The sequence below is a fragment of the Hippocampus comes genome, unplaced genomic scaffold (assembly GCF_001891065.2).
Source record: "Hippocampus comes isolate QL1 unplaced genomic scaffold, H_comes_QL1_v1.1 scaffold40, whole genome shotgun sequence".
In the NCBI taxonomy this organism is placed as follows: domain Eukaryota; kingdom Metazoa; phylum Chordata; class Actinopteri; order Syngnathiformes; family Syngnathidae; genus Hippocampus; species Hippocampus comes.
The window spans coordinates 1,704,417-1,718,302 of NW_017842058.1; the positions used below are offsets into that span (position 1 = coordinate 1,704,417).

General features: G+C 42.7%; 1 protein-coding gene across 2 annotated transcripts in view; it reads left to right on the plus strand.

Moving 5' to 3' along the window:
- sema3fa (sema domain, immunoglobulin domain (Ig), short basic domain, secreted, (semaphorin) 3Fa) overlaps nt 1-13,886 on the plus strand; it is a 74,005-nt gene that overhangs the window by 35,074 nt on the left and 25,045 nt on the right. For both annotated transcript variants that reach the window (XM_019861141.1, XM_019861142.1), the window contains 3 exons: nt 7,048-7,208; nt 7,308-7,370; nt 12,683-12,802. In XM_019861141.1, coding sequence (XP_019716700.1) covers nt 7,048-7,208; nt 7,308-7,370; nt 12,683-12,802 — 344 coding nt within the window. The remainder of the gene's footprint in view (nt 1-7,047; nt 7,209-7,307; nt 7,371-12,682; nt 12,803-13,886) is intronic.

The following is a 13,886-nucleotide window of genomic DNA, read 5'->3' on the forward strand; positions in this document are numbered from 1 at the left end:
AAGTACATTTTCAATAATATGTCCGCTTTCATCTTTTATTGCACTGAATCCTATGCATATTCACTTTTATAGGTATAATGAAGGTTCGTTTTGATCTGACACCAAGACAAACTCGGCGACCTTCCCTCCACCTGAAACATGCCCAAGATCTTGCCTTGAGTTTTTAATTAACCTTTCCTGTCATCTGCAACGACAGATAGATTTTTTTTTATAATCTCTTTTCTCAATTTCTTTGCTGAGGAAGTCAGCTCGCTCCTTGAATCAATGTTTCTTCTGCTTTCCAGCCGTGAAGGCAGTCAGGCAGGCAGGTGTCTGTGAATTGATGTGCGAATCAGGGAACTCTTATTTCTTTTTGCACACACACACACACACACACACACACACACACACACACACACACACACACACAGAGTATATCAGTAGTACATGAGCGTTCGCACATTGGCATTTGGCAAGACGGTATGATATGATGAGGTTTCTTTGAGTATGATGGTCCCCACATATGACATTTCTTCATTCTGAATGCTGATTAGTGTGTAAAAATACAGTTACATTCATAATGACTGTTTTTCATTTGATTGTATTAAATGTATTAAATGTTGCCAGCAGTTTAAAGATAAAGATGCATATTAATTAAATGAGACATGTTCTACATTTTTGGGGCAACATTTTCAAACATTTCCCCATGTTTGAATTATGTTTCTGTCACGTTTTCTTCAAATTACGGCTAGGATCAAAATTATAGAACACTTTTTACCATGTGTTTTCAGCATCGCTGAAATAGGCGCATTTTGATTTCTCACAGACACATTTTTTAAATAGTCTTGGTTGTTTAATTTGACACTGGGTTTGTGGGCAGGCACTCCAGGGACCAAACAAACCATTTGAAGTACATTTTCAATAATATGTCCGCTTTCATCTTTTATTGCACTGAATCCTATACATATTCACTTTTATAGGCATAATGAAGATTCGTTTTTGATCTGACACCAAGACAAACTCGGTGACCTTCCCTCCACCTGAAACATGCCCAAGATCTTGCCTTGAGTTTTTAATTAACCTTTCCTGTCATCTGCAACGACAGATAGATTTTTTTTTATAATCTCTTTTCTCAATTTCTTTGCTGAGGAAGTCAGCTCGCTCCTTGAATCAATGTTTCTTCTGCTTTCCAGCCGTGAAGGCAGTCAGGCAGGCAGGTGTCTGTGAATTGATGTGCGAATCAGGGAACTCTTATTTCTTTTTGCACACACACACACACACACACACACACACACACACACACACACACACGCACACACACACACCCACACAGAGTGTATCAGTAGTAGATGAGCGTGAAGAGCATCTGAGCGACAGCATCCGGAAGCGCAGAGATAAGGTGTAATCTGCTTGCAATTATTTCTGCTTGACAGGCGCAGGTAAATGGCAATCAGCTCCTGTGACGCGTGTTCTGAGTCAATAGTCCCAACTCCGACCAGGGAGACAAGTGAATGATTACGACTCCAACACAAAGGCCTGGCAGGCCCCTAAGTCAACGCTCAAAACGATACATGAACCTCAGGCTTTGAATGCACAAAACATCCATCCATCCATTTTATATGGGGCTTGTTTTCATTCAAGTTGTGGGTGAGCTGAAGGATATCCTAGATGACTTTGGGTTCGAGGGGGGACTGGAGCCTGGACTGTTTGCTAGCCAATCGCAGCAAGCATTTTTCCTGATATATTCACAACCTGTAGAGCGCAGTCAAGGCCTTCAAATCCTTCCGTCTAGGCCCAAACACTAGCAGAAGCGCAGACCTGCTTTTTTATTTTTATGTATTTATTTTTTTGGCCAATCAATTTTCAGCTTTTTATGTGTTGCTATGCAATTATGATTTCATCCAACGCCTTCACAATCGCGAGTGCAGGCGTCGACCACGCACACACCATTGAAATCGCTGGTTCGTTTTTAGATGAGTGATTTTGTCCCTCCTGTTATTGGTTGAGCTACGTTTAGCTTCTGATTGGTGAGCTCAATTTGTATCAAAGGTTGATTTTTCGAGGGAGGGTGATGTCAGACTATGATTAAAAATTCATTTTCAAGGAGCACTTTTCAAGAAAAAAGCTAGACCTTATGAGGGTAGACCAACCAACACTGTTGCTGAGTGGCTTGTTTAAATCCATAAAATTTGGGAGAGAAACATGCACAGTCAGGAAGGAGCCTGTGCATTAGCATCTTTGGCGAGTACGATGAGACTTACCTGTATTTAAACTTTTTATATTGATAAGTATTGATTGTGAATTTGGGGCGGCTCGGTGGTCCAGTGGTTAGCGCATCGACCTCACAGTGCAGAAGTCGTGAGTTCACTTCCGGAGTGGAGTGTGTGGAGTTTGCATGTTCTCCCCGTGCCTGCGTGAGTTTTCTCCGGGTACTCCGGTTTCCCCCCCACATTCCAAAAACCTGCATGGCGGGCTGATTGAACACTCAAAATTGTCCCTCGGTGTGAGTGTGAGTGTGGATGGTTGTTCGTCTATGTGTGTGCCCTGTGATTGGCTGGCAACCGGTTCCGGGTGTCCCCTGCCGACTGCCCGAAGACAGCTGGGATAGGCTCCAGCACCCTTGTGAGGATAAAGAGGATCGGAAAATGAATGAATGAATGAATAATAGTATTTCTCAACAAACACCTGAAATGCTCTTCTTTGGCCTATGTGGCTATAAATCTGTACATGATGTGTCTGAAGTATGATCGCTAATCCGTATACATTCGACCTATACCTGTACGTCATCAAAAGCCCAATATGCGCTCCGCACAGTCAGGGGAGAGTACTTGAGAGGGAGATTACCAACCGTACTGCCTGTCACATGTCATTCTGGGTACAGACTTTGTTATGTGTGTGATGTGCTGTGTTCGTCATCACGATGTCACAGCATAAAACAAGAGCAGTAAGCACACAAATGCAGATTTTTTTTTTATACTCATCATGTGTGGGTTATCTCACATTTAAAAATATTTATCAATTATATTTATATCCCACTTTAGAACAGCTTAAAATGGACATTTATGGTTCACTCTTCGGGGGCTTCCTTCATTTGTGCATGCACGGCTGCAGACAAGCCGTAGCACGGAGAGACCACACCTCAACATCAAGCGAACGAGAATTCAAGCAACATGCCGCAGATGCCTGGACAAGTGTGCCGGATTTTTCTGCCCCCCCCCCCACCCCCCCTCTCCTTCACACACACACACCCCCCCACCTCCAAATCCCCTTTCATCTTTCAGCAGAGACTTGATTTGGGAGGCTGTTAGCGGCATGACAAGAGGAGCTCAGAATGTTGAGGAGCGCCAACTTTTCTCAGCCACTAATATCTCTTTTTGCTCAAAAACATTATTTTAACCAGAGGGGATCCACAGCCAGCAGGTGGACCACACCGCAGATCGTTGCATTGTAAGAGAGTAATGGGGAACACATTGGGTTTTATCAAACACAAATTATATACACCAAGGGCATGAAACAGAAGACAAACATCACAGACAAAAAAAAAAAAATGTGCATTTGGCTTCAATTTGTCTGGTAATAATTACAAAAGTCCTTGCTGCTTTGGAAACACAGTGATATACAACAGACCTTGTGGTTTTCATACACACACTGTCAATGTTGAATTTAACCAGTGGGTTTTTGAACTGATTTCTAACGCAATATCAAAGCCGTATAGTAGTTTCTCTCACATTTTCCAAACGAGCATTGATAGATGAGCACGGATCAAGGCGGATAGCTGTTGTCATACCGTTGTTGTTATCTCATCACGCTACGGGCACTATTTGTGTTAAGGCACGTCTCCAGCTTTGCAAAGGCAGTACGTGTTTCTCGGAAAGCCGATGGGGCAGTTTTACCAATTCCAATGGCGACATTAATGTCTTTTTATGGAGTCATTGTATTTCACCTAAAGGTGCAATGAATCTTACTGCAGGCTTTGTTATGAGGCGAAATTGCAAAGCGAAAGTGGCATTATTAAGTGTCCCGCACGGCATTTTATTGTTCATTTGCCTTCCCCAGACATTCAAGGCCTTTACAGTACTGCATATTGTGGTTTTATATAGTTCACGAGTGCAAATGAAGACGGGTGGTAAAATGAGGCTTGCGAACATGTGCAAACATGCAGGATGGCTTGAAGCTTTTTTTTTCCCCTTCACACCCCAGGCAGTCTTGCTTTTACTAAACATTAAGCTATCAGAAATATGCAGACCTCCATGAGCGTAACATGTCCTTTATTGCTTTTTGTATGATTTCATATCATATACACGCAGCAAAACATCATTAACACAATTTGCCGCAGGGGCTTTGGGTCAGGAAAATGGATGGATGGATGTGAATTGACTGCAGTCCAAACTGCAATTACATTGTATATAATTCGCAGATTGCAATTGATGCCGAAACTTGGACGGATTTATTTGGAAAAAAGTATGTCATTGTTTAAATGAAAGTAACTTATAAGGCAACATTGCATTTTGCTGCAATTTGTAATGATACATTTCTGGTGGAGGGAGGTCGTGTCAGCATGTTCTCCCTTTTACGGCATTGGTTCTTGACATCTAAAATGGACATGTATGGCATGTATGGCCTCCTCAAGTGGAACAATTTGTATATGTATCATAGACTTGGATATCTTCAGAATGGTATTAGGCTTCCATAAAAATGAGTGTAACCGAAATGCAAAGGTGCGATGGACCCCATTATAGTGCGATCTTGACATGCTAAAAATACACCGATCATTGACGTGTAGTGTTCCCCTCCCCATTCACGACGTTACTTGCGCTCTTGGTTGTGTTGCAGTGAGGGGGGAAAATGCTTCTATGAGACACGCCAAAGCCCCGTCTAATAGAAAAGTAGTGCTTTGGCACCACCTTGTGGTATTTGGAAGTTGGGTGGCGACAGTTAAAAGTATTAAATCGGAATTTTGCATTCGGGCATGAAGTTTTCTGTGTGCCGCCGCTCTCACGATTGCACCTTGGAGTCCTCTCTTCAGGTATTAACACACGCAATTTAACCTGAGTACAGACCAAAACCAACCCATCCAAGACCACCTTGAAGAAAACCCTAATGGGTAGTTGTGATGTAGGTAAAGCTCTCACACGTTCAACGTCAGCTGAAGTAGATACCTATGAACCTCTTGAGACCCCTTTCCAGGATCACGTTCACCATTTAGCACCAGTCGGTTCCCATTCCCACTCCTGCTGCGTGCAGATGTGATCGGTGTGAGGTGTCATTGCATGTGAGAGATTGATTCTCTTTGAGCCAACATGCAGTCATATATATCGTTTTACCTCCTGAAACAAGTCCCACCGGCAGCTGAGAAGCCTGTTGGCCTTCTGGCACCGGACTCACCATTTGAAACGTTTGCAAGTGGAAACTACCATGTACGTATGACTTTTTATTCCAAGTAAAGCGGGCAGATGTTCTGTCAGATCCCGGTCAAGGAGTGTGTATTTTATCTTGTGTATCCTGTTCGTCATGAGCGAGCCAGAGAATAGCAGGGGTGTTTGTCTGCTCCCACGGAACAGGAACATGTGCGGGTCCTCTGGTTTTCTCTGCAAATATATGATTGGCTTTGTCAAGGTTTCCTTTACCAAGAGCAAGAGATTGGGAGGTACTGGGCGGACACTGGACTGTCTTCTTTCCTTGCAATTATTTCCTGAAAGCCCCCCACCTGCCAATGGGGACCGGATGTTTCAACGTTACATGTGATATGATTAGAGACGTTAGGGAGTGAACAAGTCTCCCCGGCTGGAAAATTTGCGGCGGGAGATTACGACGGGTCATTCCCGTCATTTTTGAGATGGAGATGAAACGAGGCCGAGGAAAGCCAGGACCCCAAGTCCTATCTGGCTTTTGGAATGTGAACTCACGGCAGCCTGAGATTCGTGTCACTGTTCACTAAGGACGGATCTAGTGTGAAAAACCAGAAGAGCAATAAATGGATGGTTATTCGGAGTTGTTTTGACTTATACAGCAGTGATTAATATTGGGTTTCAGTTCTGCACCCCTCCAAGCTCTTGTGGCATTGGGTTGGAATGAAAACATCCATCCATTCATTTTTCTACAGCACTTGTTCCAATTCGGGTCATGAGGTGAGCTGGATTATTTGCCAGGTGACTTGGGTGAGAGACAGGGTGCACCCTACTGGAACGGTTGGTTGTCACTGGCCGGGGAAAAATACAGTATAGACAACGAACCATTCACATTCACGCCTACGGACAATTTGGAGTTTCAATGAACCTAACGCCATGCTTTTGGAATGTGGGAGCAAGCCAGATTACCCAGAGAAAAAACATGCACGCATGAGAAGACCTTGCAAACTCCACACCAAAGTCCAAATTCAAACCCAGCATTTCTCAATTGTGACGTAGGCGTGCTAGCCTCTACAAACCAAACTGACAAGAATCATTCGACAAGCAAAACTACAATTATGCCTCCAAAGAAACAGTTTACTGCAAATATGTCCGAATTTCGCGAGCGCTTGCTGCGCTGGAGCCTATTGTAGAACTGCACTTCATCACCCAAGGAGTGTTTCTGATGTTGATCACTTTCACAAAGGAGGCAGAAATGTTAGCTTGACAATCATACAGTGAGAAAAAAATATCACATATTGCAGTGGTACCTTGACTTCATAGTTTAATTCATTCCATGACTGACTGATGGCATCCATAGATGATATTTATATGTATCCAAAAAGAAGCATTTAGTCACATCGCTGTTTTAAAATAAAGTCCGTATTGTGTAAAATAATTTTGGGGCGTCTGAGGGTTCACCGCCTCATTACGACTGTATATGCACATGTACCATCATTATATGTGTCTTTGTGTATGCGGGTGGTTCCGAGTGGTAAAGACAACCTTACGGCCCATTCAAACGAGCGGATAAATCGAGAATTTGGCGCCACAATGGAGCAGCCTGCACAGCATCCCATACGACCGCGTCTGTGATTTTTGTTTCCCAATTTTACGGTATGTTTTTCTTCCACCACAGCCTCGAACAAAACCATTTATTTTCCCTCTCTCTCTTTGACAGAGTTAAAGTCGACCGGCACCGCTCACCACTTCTCCTTCTTGCTAAACTCGAGCGACTATCGAATTCTTCGCATGGACGAGGACCACGACCGCATGTATGTGGGTAGCAAAGATTACATCCTGTCTCTGGATCTGCACGACATAAACAAGGAGCCACTCATTGTAAGGATTGTCATGCGATGGCAAAAAATTCCGAAAGGGATTTAGCTAATGTTCTGCATCTCAGTTCATTGATCTGTCTTTTTTTTTTTTTTTTTAAAGATCCACTGGCCTGTCGCTCCTCAGAGGAAGTCTGAATGCGTCCTGTCTGGAAAAGACACCAATGTGAGTGTGACTAACTCACTGCTTGTATGGCGTGTGGTGTTGGTGTACTCCAGATGACCGACACAGACACCAGAGACATAGCGATATCTTGACCAACAATCGCAAATCTCATTCGTCAAACCATAAATCTGGCCTAAGTCACTCTCAAAATGTCACACACCACAGGTTAATTCATCGCTCAGGATAATCTCTCAGAGGTATCTGATAATTATAACTTTGTTGACTTTAATCAGAATCTGGGAGGGGGGTGAAATGTAAAATTTGTCATGATTACTGCTGTGTGTCAACGCCAGCATTTACCTTGACACTTGTTTGATTCTCTTCTCAATTAATCAGGGTTGATCATAACCAGTCAAAAATCTTGAGACGTGCGGTAATCTGGAATTTTTATTGGTACGTGAGTTCCAGGCTTTGAACGTGACCTAACTGCTTGAAAAGAAAAACCTTTGCCTCGATTCAACTTTTTGCCTGTGGTGACCACACACGTAAGGAGTTGCCACCATAAATATTGAACAGGTTAATCATTTACAGTTGTAAAAGGAAAATGATGGTGTGTGTCTACTCTGAACAATTGTTACTGTTCAGAGAAGTGTACCACATGCTGATATGGTCGACAGTCTTTGCAGTGAACACACAAATATTTATATTGCCTCCATTAATAACCCAAACACTTAAATATAATTTCAAAAGTCACCTTACAAAGTAATAAAATAGACTAGCACATTAGAAGGCGTTTGGGTAGTATCTTATGGCATTAAAGAGGGCAAAAATACGCCGATAAGCACAAATATTAAGTGAATGAGCAAATTGTTTTTGTTTCAGTTCTTCCGAGTTTGCGATTAGTTGAGTTCTCACTCAAATGTTGACCAGCGACTCGGTCGTGGGGTTCACTTGGTCACCAATTCTTGACTGCTGCTGCGCTGAGGTCATCAGTAGGTGCCACAATGTGGGTGTGTGTGTGTGTGTGGGGGGGGGGGGGGGGTGTCCTTCCAAAGTGCCACTTAGATGTCACACTCTCGTCCAGGATAGCGACAGCGTTGATTGCTGATTGCGAACAGCTGCTTTCAATGACGCTCAAGGGAGCAGTTCCTCGGAATGGCCCACGCGGAAGAGTCTCCATAGAACCCTGGGAAGACAGCATATTGCACACACGTATAATAAGGGCCCAAGACCCAGGCGGGATGAAGGCCTTCTTGGAATCGCTGTTTATTATTCTTCTTCCGACCAATGACTTGCTTTTTTGGTGGCCTCAACATGGCAGACTGCCTGTGTTCTGATAAAAGTGCATGTCCTTTGGGAGTCTCAAACCAATGCCCCGAAAATCACTCGGGAAAGTTAGAAAAACTGTTTCACTGATCGACCTGAATTGCCCGATCGATCAATTGGCTGGCTGACTAAATCGTCCGATTATGGCCCTTCAAAAATCAGCCAAAATTATGTGTACAGTCATACCTCGGTTTTCGACCATAATCCGCATGTATACAGTCATACCTCGTCGGTTTTCGACCATAATCCGTTCCAGAAGGCTGTTCAAAAACCAATTTGTTCGAAAACCGAAACCACGCTCTTTTTAAAAAAAAATCTTTATTGAACACGTCTGCTCACAATGGAACGCTACACGAGGAAACGTCACTTCCTCGTCTACCCGAGGAAGCGTCACTCCCTCGTGTAAGGAAGGCGAGAGGAGTCAAGTGGTGCATTCAAGTGCGCTCAGTTTGTTCGAGAACCGATTTTCGGTCAAAATCCGAGGCATAAAAAACTCGAAATTTTTGGTCGAAAACCGACTTGGTCGAGAACAGAGACGTTCGAAAACCGAGGTTTGACTGTATATATATTTTTAATTCTACTTTTTTTATGTCATATTTTTGGTTTCATTTTCATTTCTTTTTTTAAATATATCTCATATATTTTTGCAAAACATTACCGACCAAGTCAGTTTTTTGTTGCTTTTTTTTTTTTTTTGCTGCGTGCATGCAGGACTAGGAGCTGTGATGTCAAACCAGTTCGATTCGGACCTGATCCAATTTTCACTTAAAACATGGAAACTTTCCATTGTTACATGTTTACTTGATATGTATTTCTCTGCCAAATCTTATCAGATCAGGTTCGAATTTGTTGTGCTTTTGTACATTTTTTGCTTCCTCGGTTACGGAATGTTTTCGGGATAAAATCTAGCTGGAAGGCAACTGAGTACTGCACAGGAAGCCAATTCAGTATCTTGCAATCATTTCAAATTTTGTGGTCCAAACAACAAGCAAAAAAAAAAAAAAAAAAACTGTTAGCCTTTAGTAGCTTCCAGACGTCTCTATAGTGTGAATATGATCCACACATGCAAACAGGCACTAATCCTAACCCCCTCTGTTCAGTATAGGGTGAAAGCTAATCATGATGAAATGCATACAAAAACCAGATCTCTTTGCTTTTGAGGTGCACCCACACATTTCATCGGAAGGAGCGAAGTGGAAGGGAGTGACGAGGTAGAGAGAGCAGGCTGCTGTTTATCCAACTGGAATGTTCATTTGTGCATGTTCGCTGACCCGTTGCCTCTCTCTCTCGCCTCCGGCTACTTGGTATCGGCCTCTCGTTGCTTGTGAGCGGTACGTGTGTGCGGGTTTAAAATTTCATCGGTAAACAAAAGAAATAACGGCGGCTTGCGGGAGACAACTCTTCACTGCAATCTTCACATGCTCTTTCGGGGCCAGACAGATGGTGACAATTCAGAAGCAATTGACAGTGGATGTCGGTGCAGGTTCGAGGTCAAAGACAATCATTCCTGTTGTGCTTTCAGTGGGGGGGTGGGGGGGTCACATCTACACACACACACACACACACACACACACACACACACACACACACACACACACACACGCGCGCTCCCCAGGAAACGTCGGGCTCGCGCATCTGTTGTGTTGCTAATAACTGCCAAAAATAGCTTCACCCCCGTCCTGCATATGCAAATCTTAGTTTTATGCTGTCAATTGAATCACGGCTGCAGCGACCCTCAATCGAGGTGCTTGTTTGTGATTCATTCTTCACAAATTCACCTATTCATGTATTTGTTGTGGAACCTTTCGCCATCTTTTTGACGTTTATTGTGATTTTATCTGGAAACATATTACGATGCCATCAAAGCTGTCAACATAGGAAAGTAGTCCAATAATTGTTGCCAAGAGAATTAAATGATGCAATTCGTTTACCCGGCATCGTTCGTGGAAATTAGGAGAGTCTTTGTTGTGTAGGCATGTCCATGCCTAGTACCTTCTTTCGAAATTAATCATATTTGTTTATTTATTTATTTATTGTGATTATTATTATTATTATTTTTTTTTTTTGCTATTCGGGGCCTCATAACTCACCACAGGATAACCAGGATCATCTTTTAGAAACGTCCGATAATCAGGACTTTAATCGGTAAAGCTGTAAATTACAAACTGTACCATGTCTAGTTTTATGGAGAAACAGCTGTTTTAGCAAACTGAGACAAGAAACAGCCAACAGCACCTCTTTATTTGCTTGTGGAAGTGTTGTGGTGGCCATCGTTACCACTGAGGTCATCCACATGCTGAACAAACCACATTACTCACGTTTTCAAATGCCAGTACATGAAGTAGTAGAATACTTTGGGCCCCAACATTTTCAAGACAATGAATTGGGTTTCCACTCTGTCCCGACCCCAGCACTCCTCACACGCTGTGTAGTTCTGCTTTTTATATTTTTTTTCTGACAGCATTGAGTGATCCGGGCTCTGGCCCGAATCCGAGCATGGAACAGAGCTGCCAAACAAGCCAGCAGCGGAAATGATGAATGTGAGGGCTTTAAAGCTTGGCAGAGGGCTTATTAACCACCAGTGGGGTAGTATGTATTATTAAAAGACTTCTTTTTGACTTTTCTATTTTTTTTTAATCTTCCACTCAGGGTCATCTGGTTGTTTGTTAATAAAAATCAAGAAAAAAAAGAAATACAAATCTGGAAAGAGGTGCAGAAGGGGCCCCAGAATATTATATTACATTTTGTGGTAAGAGATGGATCTTATGTTGCTTTTGCACAGCCGGAATTGATCTGCCTTTTCTGATTCGCTGTTGTGTAGAATGAGAAATGACATGGATTGATGGGGGACCGGCGAATTTTCCTCCTTCGGAGATAGCATCAGTAAGGGATGCAATGTGATCCTGCCAAAATGAAGGTCCGGTCAGAATTTGGTTTTAAGGTGACAGTACAGTTCACATTGGATACAGTAAGGGAGAAAAACGTACTATACTGTAAGTAAAACTCCTCATATTTTGTTTAAACAGGATTTGCGCACTGCTATTCAATAATTGCAATAGAATACAAGACTTCTTTATTTTGATAGCGCTTTCACAACAGCTGCAGCTGTAACAAAGCGCTTTACAGAATATTTAACATAAAATAACAAAATACGGTAATATAACAAAACACATAACATAAAACATGAACAGTCATGCAATCATAACCATATTCCAGCATACGCCTTGTTGTCTGATGAAGTTTTAGATGAGAAGAGAATCAAAGTGTCCTTTCACCAGTGGATGAGACATGTCATGATCAAAAGGTGCTCCAAGCTAAGTTTGAAACTAAACAAGAAGCTGTAGCTTCCACTGACGAAAAAAGAGATTGGTTCACTTCTCCCATCCCATGTAAATCCGCTTCAATTCCAAGCGCCGACTCTCAGTTTCAAATATGCATCCGTGCTGCACGCCGACGCTCCTCTCCCCTCATCCTCAGCTCCACCAGCCAGCCATCCAATCAGCTGCACCAACGCAAACTGTCCAACAGCGCCAACATCTTCGCTGAACTAACCGGGGCTGTGAAAAATGCTGCCCATTACAGGCGCAAAAAACACAAGCGCCCCGGGGCTGTCCAGCGGCGCGAGTCAAACTGTGCCAAAATTCCTCCCGTTCAATATCTGTGCTGGTACACATGTGCTACCGAGGAAGGCCCAACCATTAACTACAGATTCTTCTTCTTTGATGAACGTCATGGCCAAAACGCTGAAAACAGTCCACAACAGGTCCACACTAAGGACAACAAACACTATGACAAAACAAAAGACAAAAACAACAAAAAAAGCAGAGTTCTTAAAGAGGTCTCGCAGACGGCTGCCAACTACGGCGCCATTTTGAATGACATTAATTGACAACATTGAAAGAGTCTCAAATACAAATAAATAATGTGTCCAATAAAACAACACCAAAAATCAAACATCTATTGTATTTTTTTGTTTGTTTTTCAACTGGAGACATCCTGATAGAACTGCTCCATCATCCTGTTTGATCATGACTGTTCTCCTGAAGGGCGAATGCGGTAACTTCATCCGTCTGATCGAGCCGTGGAACCGTACTCACCTGTACGTGTGCGGAACGGGAGCGTACAACCCCATCTGCACATACGTGGACCGAGGACGCACGTCACAGGTAACCGAAGCTGCCTTGTGAAACTTAACCTTAAGCCTTCTCTCCCTTTTTAACAGTCGTGTCTGTCACTCAAGCTCAGGTGGTGAGGTGGCTCCTCTTTCGCTCACTTTCTTTTGCTCACTTGCTGTCGACTTGCGTGGCTGGAGTTCCATTATTGCCACATTTCCACCAAGCAATCCAATTATAACAGATACAGTTGTTGGGTTTGTGAGGTGAAAGGCGCCAACACACGTGTCTGTTTTTATTTTAATGTGAAATATTATAGGAAATTGATTACTTTTTTTTTCCAATGTTTGTTTACTAATAATTTTGTCTGGAGTGCCTGGCCGCCCATCAATTGTTAAATTAAGAAAACAAGGAAATCTTCTGGGTTTTTTTAACCTTTTTCTGACAATGTCGCTGTGCCACAGCCTTACGTCAAATTTACTACATGATGCTCCCAAAGTGAGTTTCTCTCCTCACGACTTTGTATCTTGACGGGATGAAGAGCCGACATTTTCAAGCAAATGTTGAAAGTCTAAGCCAAAGGCTAAGCAGAGCTGCAGTGTGAAAATACAATCAACAGTTTTACTGTCTTTATGAGGGCTCACGCGAGCTTAGTAGTTCTTATTTGCCTTTTGAAACTCAGTTCCCAGTTCTATCTTTCGTCGTCATAGCGACAAAATCTGTATTGATCCCACAGTCGAGGGGTTATCAGTTATCAGGTTTATTTGCATGAAACAGGACTTCCCCGTCAAAACAGGCTGACTTCCATAAGGCAAATAAAAAATAAGGTGTACTGTGTGCTTAAATCAACCACGTGGCTTCACAAGTTCATTTAGCTTAATGCTAGCAAACAATACAAAACGCCATAGACAGGCTAACGGATGGCCATTGAAATGAAGCAAAAACAATATCAATTCTTGGCATGCTATTTATCAATGTAATTTTGTATGTTTAATGGCGTACACTCTCATCGAGTAAAGAAGAGGAATGATTGTGTGCTATTTTTACTTGCTATGCAGATTAAAAAGCTCCAATCGCGCTTTGTAATATCGCTTTGACGAAACATGCAGCAAATTCCTTGCCTGTAATTCCCCCCCCC